This window comes from Grammomys surdaster, unplaced genomic scaffold (genome assembly GCF_004785775.1).
Source record: "Grammomys surdaster isolate TR1022 unplaced genomic scaffold, NIH_TR_1.0 125114, whole genome shotgun sequence".
Taxonomy (NCBI): domain Eukaryota; kingdom Metazoa; phylum Chordata; class Mammalia; order Rodentia; family Muridae; genus Grammomys; species Grammomys surdaster.
In genome coordinates this window covers 638628-655018 of record NW_021620017.1, presented here as the reverse complement: position 1 = coordinate 655018, position 16391 = coordinate 638628, and the positions used below count along the sequence as shown (strand labels likewise).

Genomic DNA, 16391 nt, shown 5'->3' with positions numbered 1-16391 from the left:
CATTGTCTCAGGAGTCCATCGACAACTACATCTCTCTGCTGCTTGCCAGCATCTTGAGAGAGAAACACACGCGAATATTTCTGTCCTGGGAAAGTCAACATCTCAAATATGATTTTTACACTGTCATAAAGTTGAAAATTAGAAGTCAAAGCCTTTAAAGTCAGGTAGCATTTGAATTAGCAGCAAGAAAGATGTCTATAAGCACAGATATCGTACAGACACTGCCAGAACTGAAAGAGGCAAGGATGGATCCCAGTTGGCCTCCACCCCCACAGTATTTTGCTTTTGTCCTCTGTCCTGGGTTCACATTCTCCACCTTTCCCAGAAGCTCTGGGTGTTTTATAGCTCCCTGATATGAGCTGTGTTTTCCCTATGTGAACTAAACATGTAACTTTGGTCAGGAGCCACCAAACAAACATGAGAGGCGTGCTCAGCTCCCCAGACATTTTGGGCAACCTAACTGGTAGAAGGACCATGATTCCTTAAGAGGTCCTAGAAAGTATCTTCCTTGGGATCACTAATGAAGCCTAAGGTGGTTCCTTTATTAGATCCCTCTGTCTACATAGAGAAGGGCAACCATGAGCACATGTATGGCCCATCTTCATCTTGTCCGTGACAGACAAAGCTAATTCACTAACCGGCACCAAACAAAGTCTGACTCCATCTCAGGACTCTCCTGTTTTCTTATCAAAGCTGAAATACATACCGTTTATTCTTTTTTCAAATTATGAAACATTTAATTTTAACTTAAATCATTTACCCATGTTATCCATTGGACAGATGATGATCTGATTCTTGTATTTGATCTAAGTATTAGAACACAAAAATAGCTTTTTAAAAAAGGCTTAAATATGAGGAGTGTGCAAGTGTTATAGTTCACATGCTTCCCCATAACATACTGAACAGCCTCATGTGGCAGCGTGTGTCAGTGACAAGGGGCACATGCAAAAGAGGATGGCCAAACACGTAGATGGCCTTGATTTGTGACAACACACTCTCATACTATCTAATCCAGTCCTAGGATATTTCACTCATTCCTGTGATATGGGATTTAATCCTGTCTGAGGCCATATTCCTATCAGTTTATTACCCCTGGTAGGACCTAGCTCTTAAAGATTCCACCATTCCTCATTGCTATTACTGGATAACAGCTTTCCAGGATATGAACCTTTAGAGGACAAACAATACTCAGCCCATAACACAAGATATCTCACCTCAGAGAGCTACCAGGATGTTCCACCCTTTTCTAATTCCTGCCTTAGGAGTTATTGACAGCCAGTGTCATACATGAGATGGATTAGCAAGGTGGCCACAGTGATCTCTACATGATCTTCCTACTGTGCCTTCTGAAATATGTGGCACTTGACTCTGCAAGTACTTTTATGATGATGGAAACCATAGATTCCTACAGGAATAGCTGGACATTTCAGAACCCTGGGTAGGATTGATCAATGAGTTCTTTTCCCCTCTACCACCTGGGATCCTTAGGTAATTATTACAATATTATATGGCACAACAATACCTTCCTCTTATGAGTTATGGAAGATGTATCCACTATCCCACTGTACACTAACCCTCTGTCTCATGGGTCCCCAACAGGCTGCATAGTGTCCTTAGTTACAGTACCCCAGTGAAGCATCCCTTCACGTTTGAGATTCTTTGAGGTCACTGTAAACATTGCAATTGAATGATTTGTTTTTGTGTCTTCAAACAGAACCTACTTCTGAGAGAATCCCCAATTTTCCCCTGCTGCTGCCAACAAAGGAAAATGGAAGTCTGTTTGACCCAGAAAGCCATTCATCAGCAATGACATCCTGTTTTGAGGGAACATGAAGTCACTCTGGACATAACTGTGTGGGAAGGGAAGAAGGCTGAATGGCATGGAAGTCCTTCTATAAAGAGCTCACAGTCTAGATTTGAAATGGACCAGACACTGATGTAAGGAATAGGGTATTGCTGCAGAACCTTGGCACGCAGATGATACATAGTCAGTAGGAGCAGGCATCTTCATGTGGCTTGGAAGTTGTACCAAGATCCAAGTGGATGCAGCAATAAGGGCTGTGGAGACAAAGCAACAGGACCAACCCAAGTTGTAAACAGTGGGTTTATGGGAGCCTGAGGCTCTTCTGGACCCCACTGCTTGTGAGACTCTCAAGGCATGCTGGCCCCGCCTTCATAACAACCAGCAGAGGGCAGCACAAGGCCACTTCTGACAGGTCTAGGGCTGCATGAGAAAGTAGACTATGCTCATACCCATCTTCCAAAATGAATCCACTACTTTTCTGAACTCCAGCCGGGCCCCAGGTCAATCTCTGGGGATGAGTTGAATCTCATATCCTGGGGATTGAGTCAGATTCACTCATGAAGTCATTCATGAATGTGTGTGCCAGCCATCAATTGAGCTTATAAATGATTCCCACCCATTTCTAGATGCTGGATCTGTTGAGGTGAGTGATGTAGGTTTGGAAAACTCACTAAGGCACAGTTACTGCTAGTGTGGCATTGTTTCCAAGTAAAGGTTGTTGTAATGGCTTTACTGATAAGAGCTTATCTGTCCTTGGTGACAACCTTCTGACGTAGGCACAATTGTTATTCCAGTTTTACCAAAAAGAGCACAGGAGTAGAGACTGCATGCAACCTCCCAATCAGCTGCATCGTGGTGGAATTAGAATTTAAATCCAGACAGTCTGGGATCAGTCCTTACTTCTAATGACATTGTCAAATATATATTTGACCAAACTACTATCAAATACCTACAGTTGCTGAGAGGAAAATAAAAACAAGAGAAAAATGATTTATGGCTGGATTTGGGGCCAACTTAGATTCACTGGTCAGATGAGTTGGATGAAGACAATTTTGGCAAGATCTAAAGTTTACTGAAGATTATACCAGTGCCTGAACAGTCACTGCTGATTCCACAGCCTCCTCAACACATCAAGGGCTGTTTATGGACAGTTTGTACGTGACCAGTATGCATACTCTGCCTAGAGCCTCTGAAATATTCATAAGAGGAGACAGAGACATTCACATAGACAGGAGAAGGCTAGCATGAGTTGCTGCCAACAGGGTGCAGGAGGTTTCAGGCTTTGGATCTGTTGATTGCCATACAGACACTTGACATACATGTGTGTACAAAAATATGTACAACAGCCTGAGCTCTGGTCACACAAGTACCTTCACGAGACCTCATGAACCCAGCACCTCCCATGTTCTGGTAACTCCTTGGGGCCTTTCAGTCCTAGCTCTATTATTCTCTAAAGACATAGGATGTGGCAAGACCTTATGATGCTTCAGATGGGTTTAGACTAGAAACAGGTTATATGTAGGGAGTAGTTGGGAAACAGTGTTAATGGACAGACACTATACATAAAGCAGAATCCCTTTACATTATGAAAGGCCTCCAGAAAATGAAGAAAGCCTGCCTCTGGCATGGATAAAGATGTACACAAGTCACAAAGGTGATTGTTATTTCTTGGAACAATGATTTCTAAAAACCTTGCCAAACATCTAGATCACCTGATAACCTCACAATGGCAGGAGCTTTTAAGAAAAATTTAACAGTACCAGAGATTTTAGACTATGTCATGATTCTAGTCAATTCTGCTAGCCCTGCTCTAAAGAGATACATAGAATACACACGCTCATGGACTACCAGGACAAGCCAGGCTAGACCACATGCTGCCAGTGGCTAACCTAGCCTAAGGCTTGTGTTGACTTTGTAAATGCCTACCAGAATTATACTGCTTTTGAAGGTGGCAGTTATATCTGCCAAGAGCAGACTGTTTCATACATGGGGACCTTCTATCTACACAGGTCATTGCTTCCCAGCTGGTCTCTTGTCAGGAGCACCTCTAATTTTTTTTCAGCAACCCATCAGCTACTTAGGATTATCATGGGAACGTGGCTTTTTAAAACCCACTTCCTGGCATCTCTAGCCTGGGCCTCAGATGACAACTGATCCTTTCCTGGCTAATATGTGTGTGGAAAAACCCCAAATTCCTGACAATTACCAAAGTACAGATCTCTTACATAACAGTGAGCAAACAGCCTTAGGGCAGAGGCTCTACAGTGAAACCATGCCCAAGGGTCAAGACCATGGGCTGGCCCTTTGATCTGATTGACCTCTGACAGCCACAGAGAAAGGACGCTGCCTGGACCCATGAAGGAAGTTATCTAGTGTGAGTAACAAGCCTTCAGCTAGAACCCTAAGTTCCTACCTCTGGCAAGAACCCAGATGTCAGTATCAACAGCAGAGATGTCTGAGTCCAGAGAAAGACTGCCCTGATGAGCAGGCCCTCCCATTGTAGGATGCAGAATTCAGGCTGGAACCTGGATCATGAGTTTTTCGGTCTTTGAATATGAGTTTTCCCTTTGTCACATGAAACAAACTATGACCCCAGTAGCTATGTCCTGCATGTCTACCAAAGGAAACACTCATAGACATAATTTAAACCCCAAGACCTCATTTCCTGGATAATCTACATTTATGATTCTAATTTATCCTGTGTAGGTGCTCTATATCATAAGCCATCCCCAGTGCCCGTGTTTAAGCATCTGGATTCAAAATGAAGCAGTGAATAATTCTATTCTATATCAGAAGTGTGTGTTGTCTGAAGAACATTCAATAATGTGACAGTATAGGTGTGCTAGAAACCAAGGTACATGGTCCTTCCCCCTGATGCCTTCTGAAGGTCCCAGCCTAGTTCTCAAACCTGCTGGGAAAGTTTTGTAGAAGCAGCACACAGCCTGATCTTGACTGCTCAGTAGCCAATGTATCCATCCATTTGTAAATGTTTGCTGTATCCACTGAACAAACATCCATCAACCATGAAATGACTGCAGAGTGCTTTTCCTGGCAGTTCAGGAGAAGTAAACTACAAATGGAAGTGAACAAAGCCTCCACAGTGAGTGAGAATGACTGTTAGCTCCTTCAGGAAATGTTTTCCAATCTCTCTTGTGAACAGCAAGCAGCTGGGGCCAGAATTCACCTTCTTCTGGCTCATTGTGCTATTAAATCTCAGCTCAAATTACCCTCAGATAAGTGGAAAACAAAAATCCCGTGGTCACAATCGATAGATCGAAACCTTGGACTAAGAGAGAAGAAGAGCTGTGCAGGAGGGAGGTCCAGTGCTGGCCACTGTGGTGGTATCATTTAACCCTTAGGGGGAAAAGCTAACTATAGGACTTTTCCTCTCTATGAAGTGATAATGGGCTCACTCATCCATAATGAGAAGATGTTTCAGTGGAAGGAAGAGATGCTGGACAGTGGGGACTGACATTGTGAGATGGACTCCCCTTGGATTACCATCTGCCTCTTTCTATGTTGTTGGAACACAGTATATCAATATATCAACCCCATATATCAGTGCAGGAAGAAAAGGCCGAATTCCACTCTTGGGATGCAGAGTGAGTATAGGAAGGACACAACTACTTGGCAGGGGTTTCTTAGGACTGAGTGTGGTCACTCACAAAGAATACTGCCCTTTGCTATGGTCAGGTAGACAGAGGGCCCCTGGGGCAGCACATGGACTCTACAAACATCAGCTCTGTCACAGAGGGGACCTAGCTCACCTATGCCTGGGGTATAGCAAGTGTCCAGAAATGTTAGCGCTCTTCCATTCTCCACCAGATATAAATCCCTGTAAAGGAACACACAAGAGCCAAGAACACTTTGTAAACTGAGGATGGCTTTAAACAGGTGAATTTGACACCACTTAGTGACAGTTCATGGAGATGAGGAATTGAATGCTTTTATGGCTGAGATCAGCTGCCACCCTGGCACAGGTATGGCCCACCTTTGATCCTTTAGGGGGAGATATTTATTGTAGGTTTTCCATAGTTGACTCCTTGCTGTGTTCCTAGCAAAATGGATGTGACCTTTGCTCCGTGCTCATATAGACCCTGGTACCTGATGGTCAGCTTCCCTTCGTGTCCTCATGCCTCAACCAAATCTATCCTCTCCCCTCAAAAGAATCACTGAAAATTAGGCTTGAGAAATCAGTACTGAATTTTCTTTGGAAACAACTGAGAGTTCAGAGAGGAGCCAAGGAAAAGACAGAGGCACTAGTGTCCTCAGGCTGGGAATTCACAGACAGCCACAAAGGAAGCTTGGCAGGAAATGTCATTCCACAAACCATTATCTAATATAGTGACACAGTGTTCCCCAGAGCCATGGTTATTGGGCTCATCCTTTTTCCAGTTGCTGTAGGTGAGCCTCCCCCCTGTCACATACATGAATTGACCTTCAGTCACCTCATCCGTGATGCCTAGGAAGGCGACGCCTCTGGCTACTTCTTGGATGGCCTTGTTCTCCTCAGCATTCCTGGGGATAGCCACAGTGCCTTGGAGCTCTGTGCACAGAGCCTTCACTTTGGGAAAGGGCATCTTTTCATGGTTAGTCACAAAGAACTTCTTCCCAGACTTTTTGCCCATTGAGAAGGCATGCACTGAAATCAGAGTAGATGAGGCTCTCTCAGTGTGTTGCCCAGTTAGGACCTTAGTTGAAAAAGTCCTCTGGAAATTCGGGACTCTAAATAGTAGTTTCAGGTACAAACACACTAGACCAGAACCTAGGAAAAGGGTATGACTCAGAACAGCAGTAGCACAAAGAAATCCACAGCTTCATGAAATCAGCTGAAGCCTTCTGGAATAGCCCATTGACATCAACATGAGTCAAAAAACAGGTAAACATGGGGTGGCACTGGTGGCCCTCCCTGCCCCATTTAGGTACCAGAATAAGAGAAGGGTACCAATAGTCACCTAAGAACAGTGAGTAGGAAGCAGACAACAAAGATGTTGGACAAAACAGACTTCCACTCAGCCCCTTTCTTGCTACTGTCTACAAGCTGTATGAATGTAGAATGAGTTATTATACTTCTTGATTTCCTTTTCCTCATTAGTAAGAAGTATGATATCTTTTTAAAAGAGAAAGAGAGAAAGAGAGAGAGGAAAGGAGAGAAAGAGGGGGGAGGGAGGGAGGGAGGGAGGGAGAGAGAGAGAGAGAGAGAGAGAGAGAGAGAGAGAGAGAGAGAGAGAGTCTGTCTGTATGTGTCTACATACATGGCACAGTGTGCCTGTGTAGGTCAGAGGACAGCACTTGGGGTTGATTTTCTTCTTCCACTGTAGGTTCTGGGGATTGATTTTAAGTCATAAAGCTTGTGTTGCAGGTTCTTTTTACTACTGAACAAACTCCCTCAACCCCAAGATAAGAATACTGTCTCAACCAGAGTTGCTGAGGAGATTGAATGATATTACATCATAAGAAAGAGCCATGCCTGCAGAGATCTGGGGTAAAGTTAGTGTTCAGAATTGTTAGCCCTCTTCCACTCTCCCCCAACTCTAGATCTGCAGGGAAACTTTGGAGTAAGAACACCCTGGGGCTCAGGGAAAACTTACACTTGTTGGTTAGTTCCAGTTTTGATTTCAGGATCCTTATCTCTGCCTCCATATTTGCCAGCTTCGCCTCAATGGCTGTAAGAGCATCAGGAAGAGGGTACCTAGTGAGAAGACTTTAACCTGGAGACTCAAATAGTGGGGTGGAGGGTAGGAGTATAACAAAACTCATAGGAGAAAATGCAATAGGCAAAGAGTTTGCCATGTAAACACAGGGACATGATTGATTCCTAGAACCTACATAAATGCCAGGGATGTCATCCCCATGCTGGACAGACACAGAGAGGTACAGACAGGTAGATCTCTGGGGCTTGCTGACCAACCATCCTAGCCTAGCCTACTTCATAGCTTCCAGGCCAATGAGAGACTTTGTCTCCAAAAAAAGAAAAGAGATGGATTCTATCCTAAGAGCAATACCTGCCTATGGCATCTGGACTCCACGTTCATCATGCACACTTATGTATACCCATCACACATACACTTGCATTTACATGAATATGTGTGTACATGAATATTCTTATGCACACAAATGATAAGGTTCATTAAAAAGTAAGCTTATTCCAGAAAAATCTGAGAGCTAAAGAAGCAAACGGGGAAAAGTAACATTGCTGTTTTCCCAGGTGTAAGTTAGTTATCCTAATGACCTGTTACAGTAGCTCTTCTTCCTTTGTTTTAATGGAGTGCTTAAACAGTATAATATTATATTAATTTCTAAAAAAAATACTCATTAGTCTGTGATTTTTCTTTATGATTCTATTTCATTTCTCACTATTGGTAAATTCTCTCTGTGTTGTTCATGTGTAGATGCATATGTGTGTGACGGGGTCTGTGTGTGTGTGCGCGTGCGTGTGTGCATGCATGCATGCGTGTGCGTGTGCGTGTGTGTATGTAGAGGCTGGAGATCAACCTAGGGTGTTATTCCTTCGGAGCTATCTTTTTGTAAACACTATCTTTTGTAAAGATTTCTCGTTGATCTAGAGCTTGCAGAATAGGCTAGACTACTTGGTTAACAAGCCCCCAGTATGTGTCTATCTCTGCCTCACTGGTGTTAGGATTGCATATGTGTGCCAACATAAATATTGTGTTTTTTGTTTTTTATTTTGCTTTGTGTTATATGGGTTCTCGGGATTGAACTTAGGCCTTCATGCTTGTGCAGCAAGCATTTTACCAACTGGGGCTCTTCCCCAACCTCCAGGCAAACTCTTTAATGCTTTGAATTCTTTTTTTTTTTCTCAATTTCACTCAGAAGCAGTTGCTATGGTATTCTCCATTATTCAGGGGCTCGATGAAACAGACCACTTTCATGCAACCCTTCTTACAGTAGACATGAGGGAGGGGCACAGTTCCTCCCTCATAGCCTGGATCACACACTGGACTTCCATCTGAAGAAAAGCTAACCCAGTGTCCAAAGGAGAACTGATAGGGGAATGGCCCTGGAGGGCATTTCTTGGGGACATAATGACACTGAGTCAGGCAACAACACTGAGCATGTCCTTGTGAGGCATGGAAACCAGAGGCATTTCCTCATATGGCTCTCTCTTCCTAGAACACCCACACCCCCACTCAAGCCAGTCATGCTAAGGCATTCTCTTACCTCTATTGTCTCCACGATCCCCTTTTTGGCCTTTTGGTCCTGGTAATCCAGGGATTCCTACATTTCCTGGAGGCCCCAATTTTCCTGGAGGGCCCTGCAAGCCCCTGAGCCCTTGACCTGTTGGGAGATAAAGACAGCGTGTCCCAATGGCTGTTATTCATTCTTTTTCTCTAGAAGATCAACGTGTAATCCACACTGACTACAAGAAAGAGCCAGAGGTAGTTATTGGTGATTCAGAGTTGAAAGATTCTTCTGCCTCCCAAGTCTGGATAGCTGTTCTGAGAAACAACCCCACCTCACAGACCCTGTGTGGAAGTATGAGATTCAAGAGAGCTGTTAAGCACTGTTGATTGGGAGGCAGTGATGTTGTTGAGAGATTGTTATGAAGGAAAGAACATGTCATAATGAAAGCATTGTTATGAAGGAAAGAACATGTCATAATGAAAGCCAAGCCTTCCTAGGTCCCTGGACTCCATCTCTGAAGACAGAACAGTCCCCCACTGGAGGTAAAAGTATAGAAAGCCAGAGTACAGTGCTCCATACCTGGTTCGCCCTTCTCCCCTTTGGGTCCATCTCTCCCATCTCTGCCACAAGCTATGACAGAGCAAGTCTTCAGGGTATCCTCACAGGTTTGTGACCCTGATGAGGACACACTCAACACACACAAAAGGACAGGGAGCAATGGAAGCAGGAGCATGGTCCTTACCTGAGAGGGGAGAAAGTAAATGAGATGAATTCCATCTCACTTGGCTTATAGCTTTTGTTCTTAACTATAGCAATCTGCACCCCTGGCTGGGAACTGCAGATATGAGGAATATCATACCCTCTGGCTCTGAACTACTGAAGGTACTTCACAACCAAGGCTACTGAAATAAAAATGGAAGTTGGGTCATGGCTAAAGCCAAGAAAAATTCAAGAGGAAGGGGGCTTGTTTTCCCAAGGGGCCCAGAGTCCACCGTCCCTGTGAGCATGATGCTAAAAGGTTAGCTTGTGTCACCCTGAGATCCTCCGAATTCTGAACATTATAAACCAGCCATGCTTGAAGTGGTCTGGCAGAAATGCAAACTGCTTAGCACCCAAAGAACCCTGGATCTCTGTTTCTTGGCTCCTCTTCTACTTCACAGGAGTCTCAGTCCCCCACTTTTTCCCCTTCGACATGGGTCTGACATTACCAAACTGCCCTGAGCTCAGTACAAAATGATTCCCTTTGTCAGCAGGGCTTCTTCTTCTCTACCTGAGAGATTCTGCACCCCATCTGAGGAACGTCAGTAGCCCAGCACCTGAGATTCCTGGAATGCCTCCCCATGCTAATGAGGCATCTCAGTACCTTAGCCTTCAGTCAATGAATGACCTTTGCCCACCCTGGATATTCTCACCCCTTCCCCAAAACTATATATAACCCTCAGTTTACTCCAATGCATACAAGCCCATCCCCAATAAAGGAATATACAGAAGCTAAGATCATCTCAGAGAGCTGTTTTATTGATGATCATTGAGAAGGCCTTCACCTAAAAGAGATATAACATTAAGATCCTCAGAAAAGGCCTTCTCCATGATGCCCCTCCCCCAACCCTCTTGCCCCCAGCATTCACTCCAGGATCCTGCAGAACTCCACCCGACCCAGGCTCCACTTTAGCCTTCCAGATTGGTGTACAGCAGCATCTAAATAACCTGAGAAGGAAGCAGAAGACACAAAATCACAACTGGACCCCAAAATTTATACCACAACTTACTAAAGTTTCTTTAAAGTAAAGGAGCAGTGGAAGAGAAACTGTGTCTCCAGTCCAGCTTCTGGTAGCTTCCTCTTCAATGACAGGCCCATTAGCCTGGTGACCTGGGACAAGCTGGACTGGCCTTCAACCCCAGTTTAATAAGCAACTATCCTTGGAGCTGTTATAATTGGGAAGCTGTCCAGAACTGCTGGTGAGATCTCTGCTCAGTGCTGAGTAGCTCAGCTTTAACAGTCTACAGTCTTCCTCCCACTGTGCTCCCCTTCCAGATCTCCATCCATATGGTGTAGACACCCTGAGCCTCTGTTGTCACAGGCTCTTGGCATGGCTCCGTCAAGATACTTCCTTTTTTTTAAGCTGCAAAATATTTCTATTGTAAAAATAATCAATAGAGGTCAACAATGCAAAGGATATCTCAGGACATTTTCCCTTGGTTCCTGAATTTCCAAGTTTCCATCAACATTTCTCTGATTTTTATGACTACATGTATATGTTGCTTTGAAACAAACAAAAATCCATCTGATAGTAATCCAACCAAATCAAAAAGCAGGAACAAAGCCCCTAAGCCGTGTTCTATTGTGGGGGGTTTTCTCACATTTTCTACAGGGAGACCTGTTTAGTTCGTACACTTTCAAAACTGAACAGGAAAGTAAAATTCGCACTGTAACCACATAGTAAGATACCAATGACTCTTCCATTCACAAGTTACTGAATCATACCCCAGAACAGAATTATGCAGGTTTTAAAATTTGAAAAGGAGGCAGGGTTTGAAAAGAACTCTGGGGGGAAAAACCCTTTCAGCCTGCTGGTTTCCCGAATTTGAAAAACCTAGTTACAGCAGCATGTCAGCAGCCAGAATATGCACGACACATCCAGTGCTATGCACTGAGCTTGCCTACTGCCTAATAGCTGCCTCCAAACACAAAGAGAATAACTATCAGTTAGTTCTCAAAGCAATCTCGACTGATGGTCAACTGCTACACTATTTCCATATACTGCAAAATGATTTCAGGAACAGATTAGACATACAACTGTTTTACAAAAATAAAAATTGTTTGGGGCTTCATAAACTCTGTAAAATAAAACACATGTTGTAAATCAAGGTTATTTCACAAAAATATTGACAATGCTTGCAGACAGGGAATCTAGTCAAACTCTGATCTCTTCCAGATCTGTAAGACTCTATGTTCTACTATGAGAATTTTCTTAAAACTTTTGATTTTTGCCAGGCAGTAGTAGTGCCTGCGGAGGCAAAGGCAGGTGGATTTCCGAGAATTCAAGGCTAGCTTGGTCAACAGACTGAGTTCCAGGACAAACAAAGCTTCACAGTGAAACTGTATATGGAAAAAATAAGGGTTTCCTCAGATTTTTCCTTCTAGAAATATTGGAAAGCAAAGAAAGTTATATGTAAAAATATCTTAGGAAAGTAGAAGCTAGTGAATATGCCACTTCTATACTAGTGATAAATTTCAAATCAAATTTCTAAGAGTGGAAACTGGCTAATTTTAAACATATGTGACCATTACCATTTGGTGCATAAAAGAGGTAAAAATATGATCACAACTATTTTATGGAAAATATGTATTCATATAAGAGTGTAGATACCTCTAAATTTAGTTCCTTGTAGCTATCAAATAAATATTCTACCTACATCCATCAAACACTCATTCTCCACCAGTAAGAGTGCCAGTGTGTTTAAATCAATCAAAGAAGAAAGTATGGCTTTCATTTAGTTCAATGATACTGCTGCCACTTGGTATTGAGAAAAGAGAATAAAGAATTTCCAAACCGTGTTCTCTCACTGGTGTCTTAACCATTACATAGGATGCTTGGGAGAAAACCACCGATATTCTTGTTCCATCATTCTGTGCCTTTAGTTTTTCCATATCAAGGAGAAAATATAATACAAGATCTTGGAAATAAACATCTTTTCTAACTTACAAGAAAATAATCTAGAAATATGGAGAGTAGAAAGCCAAGACCCTATCAGATGTATATGCAACAGTTTGTCCCTGTGAGAGTGCAGAGAGGAGCAGAAAGCACAGGGCTGCTTTCTATAGGATACAGAGAGGCACATAAGACCTTCTCAGGCAGTCATGGCTAGAGCAAAACTGAGAGAGCCTGGAATTTTCCATGTCCCCCAAAGCTGATTCTCAGGCAGTCAGACCCAATTAAATATTTCACAGCATGTCCTTAGTCACTGCTATCAACGTCACCATCATCATCAGAGCATCATTTAAAGGAGACTTAAACGACTGTCAGAGTCTGATCTAGTTGGCTGACACAGGGTTCTGTCCCCAGAGGAAAGCAGGTCATAGCAGAAGTCACAAATCCACACAAGCTTAGAAGACTGGCTGGGAAGAAGAAATCTCTTTTCCGAGCAGGGACCACAAACAACAAAGCCACATTTCCGGCAATGGTGCCGCTGATTCACTGGTGTGAATTTTGCTTTCTGACAGCACATACACACAGTGGCCTCAGAGTCAGGAACCCAGACAGCAGCATGCTCATTGCTATGTGTCTTCCCACTTTTGGAAAGTAAATCAGTGACACATTTATGTGATTTATCCACTCTGACTTCTCCTTGGCTGTGGCAGCATAAATTGCAAATGACTTAGATGGTGTTTTAATAAGCCATCCATTCCGTAATTCCCCTTCATCTTTGATGGAATCAATGGTGACAATTTCCAAGGGAATAATATGTTGTTTGTTGTATTTTTTTTCTTCTGGATAACAATATTATCGTATATATTAAATAAGAAAAACTGCCTTGCTTGTTAATTCCTGGATTCTAGCAGCACTGCGTGGCAACAGTAGGTACCAGCAAGCAGCAGCAGGTGGACCTCCTTGTATTACAGTGCTCATACAAGTCATATAGTAGCATACAGGCCTACCGTGTCAGGACTCTCAGCCCCGTACAGCAGCTAGTGTTACAGTGATACTAGTGATTCTTGGCTTCTCTCTGCACAGCTTAATCGTCAATACTCCTTCTCCAATAAGCACCCATCCAGGGATGGTCAAGGCTGACTAGCTGCTTCAAAACAGTTCTCCACAATACTTATGTGTCTAGTATTTGCTTCACTGTTTGCCATGCAATCCGCCATCTTTTGCATTAGCAAAAACCAGGCCCGGCACTTGGCAGCGGTGCCCTCGTCGCCAACTCTGGTAGCAGACTTTGCCTGTTCCCCAGCCCCAGTCTCACAGGGTGTGTAGGGCCCCCCGCGAGGCCGGCGCGATCGGGTAGAGCCGCTCACAGGTGACCTCCAAGATACTTGTTTCCATAAGAAACATTCATAGATGTTGTATCAAACATTGTCAATCGGGCATGCACAGAAACAATGGAGATAACTAGATCTGTGAAGAGCTGAAGACGAGCAACTGTCTGCCCTGGTTGTTGGGAGGGTTTCACTGAACTGCTTACTAAGCCTTCATAGCCAAGGATCTCACACACTCTAGACCTGAGAACTGTATTACTAGCTGCTGTATGGTGCTGAGGGTTCTGACACGGTAGGCCTGTATGCTACTATATAGCTTGTATGAGCACTGTAATGCAAGAAGGTCCACCTGCTGCTGCTTGCCGGTACCTACTGTTGCCGCACAATGCTGCTAGAAGCCAAGAATTAACAACAGCTGTTAAGCGCTGGGGCCTCTGGTGGTTAAAGCTAGAGTCATAAGCCTCCAATCTAAGTGCCCAGAGCCATATGTCTCTTGCTTCTAGAGGCTATAGTAAATAACCTTCTACCTTCAGGGTTTGGAGTCTTAAAGCTCTGGTCTGCCAGTCTATATACACTATTTTCTTGACTGTTAGAACTGAAGATTGTCAGCACTGAAAGAGCTTTACTTTGTCTCCAACGGTTCCCACCCAGGTGGAATAAGAGGACCCAGCCCAGTTATTGATAACCTTCCGGTGCTGGAGAAAGATCTGTAGTACAAATGAACCCTCGGCGCTATGTTCTTGGAGCAGCCCTTGTGGCTTCCCTTGTAGAGCTACAGCTGGGCCCGTTCAGCAGTGTTGATACTTTTCTTGGCCAGGAACTAGATAACAGTTCACTTTACCCAAGAGAGTAACCCAGGCCTGAGCACAGAGGAAGGATGCTGTGAGAGATGGAAGAAAGAAGTTTGGCAGCTGTCTCTCTGCCCTCTGATTAGTCTGGCTAAGGGTTTATCTATCTTGTTGATTTTCTCAAAGAACCAGCTCCTGGTTTTGTTGATACTTTGTATACTTCTTTTTGTTTCTACTTGGTTGATTTCAGCCCTGAGTTTGATTATTTCCTGCCATCTACTCCTCTTTGATGTGTTTACTTCTTTTTGTTCTAGAGCTTTCAGGTGTGTTGTCAAGCTGCTAGTGTATGCTTTCTCCAGTTTCTTTTTGTAGGCACTTAGAGCTATGAGTTTTCCTCTTAGCACTGCTTTTATTGTGTCCCATAAGTTTTGGTATGTTGTATCTTCATTTTCATTTTCATTAAATTCTAAAAAGTTTTTAATTTCTTTCTTGATTTCTTCCCTGACCAAGTCATCATGAGTAAAGCGTTGTTCAGTTTCAGTCATTCAGTCTGGTTTATGCAATAAAAAGGGGGGGAGATGTGGAGAGATTTTAGGGCTGCCTGGCAGGAACCTGATGTAGGCCAAAGACAAGGAAATGGACTGCAGGCAAGAATCTGACATTAGTCAAGAACAAAGAAGTAATTACAGGCAGGAATCTAAATCTTAAGCTAGAACAAAGAAGTAAGCTTTAGGCATGAAAATGACTTTGGGCTAGGACAGGGAAGTAGGCTCAGATATTTTGGTCATCCAGGAGTGATCACAGAACTCTGTTTATTGTCCTGAGTGTTCTTTGACTATCTGTGTTTATTGTCTTGCTTGTTCTTTTACTATTTGCATCTATTGTATTGCTATTTCCTCAACCTAGAACTGACCTTAGTACTAGCATGAATTAAAATGGTATGAAAGCAAAGAAGGAGGAGGAGGGATGGGATGGGGATTAATGGAGGTGGGGTGGGGAATGGGGGCAGGGGATAGCATCTGAGATGTAAATAAATAAAATACTGAATAAAAAAACTAAAAAAAACTAAAAAATAATAAGAAGAAGAAGGAGGAAGAGGAGGAGGAGGAGAAGGAGAAGAAGAAGTTTGACAGTTAACAGACTAGGCTGGGGCTCCTTGAGCTTGGGTTTCTAGGAGTGTCCAGTGCTGACAGTCAGAGACTGATCAAATGACCTAAGTCCCTGATGTGACATTTGACATCCATTCACTGGAACTCTGTCTTACCAAAGAACTTGAGAGGTTTGTTTTCCTCAGAACAGAATGGGTGGGCCCAGGCTACTTCCTGTGACTCTGGTTGCTGTTTTAGCTTCTCAAGGGCCATCAGTCCATGTTTACTCAAGACACCATGTTCTCTCTACAGTCCTGTTAGAGGAAGCATGCCAGGTACCTAGAAGAGTCCCTGTGGTTAAGAAGATGCCTTTCAGGGTTGTGTTTTTCATTATTGATACAAGCCACTAGGCCCATAGGTTTAGAAGAAAAATGGCATTTAGTCTATAAAGCCAATGAGTAGATTGCTTCTGAAAATGGGGATTTAAAAGTTTACATAAAACTCCACCCTAAATGTGCTATGGACTCAGAAAAGGTAGCTGAAGAGAGAGAGAGAGGGAGAGGGAGAGGGAGACGGAGAGGGAG

At 43.4% G+C, this 16391-nt stretch overlaps 1 protein-coding gene and 1 pseudogene across 1 annotated transcript; both read right to left on the bottom strand.

The window, feature by feature from the left end:
- Positions 1-5667: 5667 nt before the first annotated feature.
- Positions 5668-10844, bottom strand: LOC114636998 (mannose-binding protein A). The gene is made up of 5 exons (XM_028785122.1): positions 10720-10844; positions 9530-9692; positions 8987-9103; positions 7396-7470; positions 5668-6446 (listed from the first exon to the last, which is right to left on the bottom strand). The coding sequence occupies exons 2-5, from the start codon at positions 9681-9683 to the stop codon at positions 6073-6075; spliced, it is 720 nt and encodes a 239-aa protein (XP_028640955.1). The 5' UTR covers positions 9684-9692; positions 10720-10844; the 3' UTR covers positions 5668-6072.
- A 2065-nt stretch (positions 10845-12909) lies between these two features.
- LOC114636992 lies at positions 12910-13820 on the bottom strand (annotated as a pseudogene).
- Positions 13821-16391: the final 2571 nt, after the last annotated feature.

Coding starts and splice junctions, on each gene's coding strand:
- LOC114636998 (XM_028785122.1), bottom strand. CDS start 9,683: ATGCTCCTGCTTCCATTGCTCCCTGTCCTTTTGTGTGTGTTGAGTGTG. Junction 9,104..9,529: donor AGGGGAGAAGGGCGAACCAG/GTATGGAGCACT, acceptor ATCTCCCAACAG/GTCAAGGGCTCAGGGGCTTG. Junction 6,447..7,395: donor ACTGGAACTAACCAACAAGT/GTAAGTTTTCCC, acceptor CTCTGATTTCAG/TGCATGCCTTCTCAATGGGC.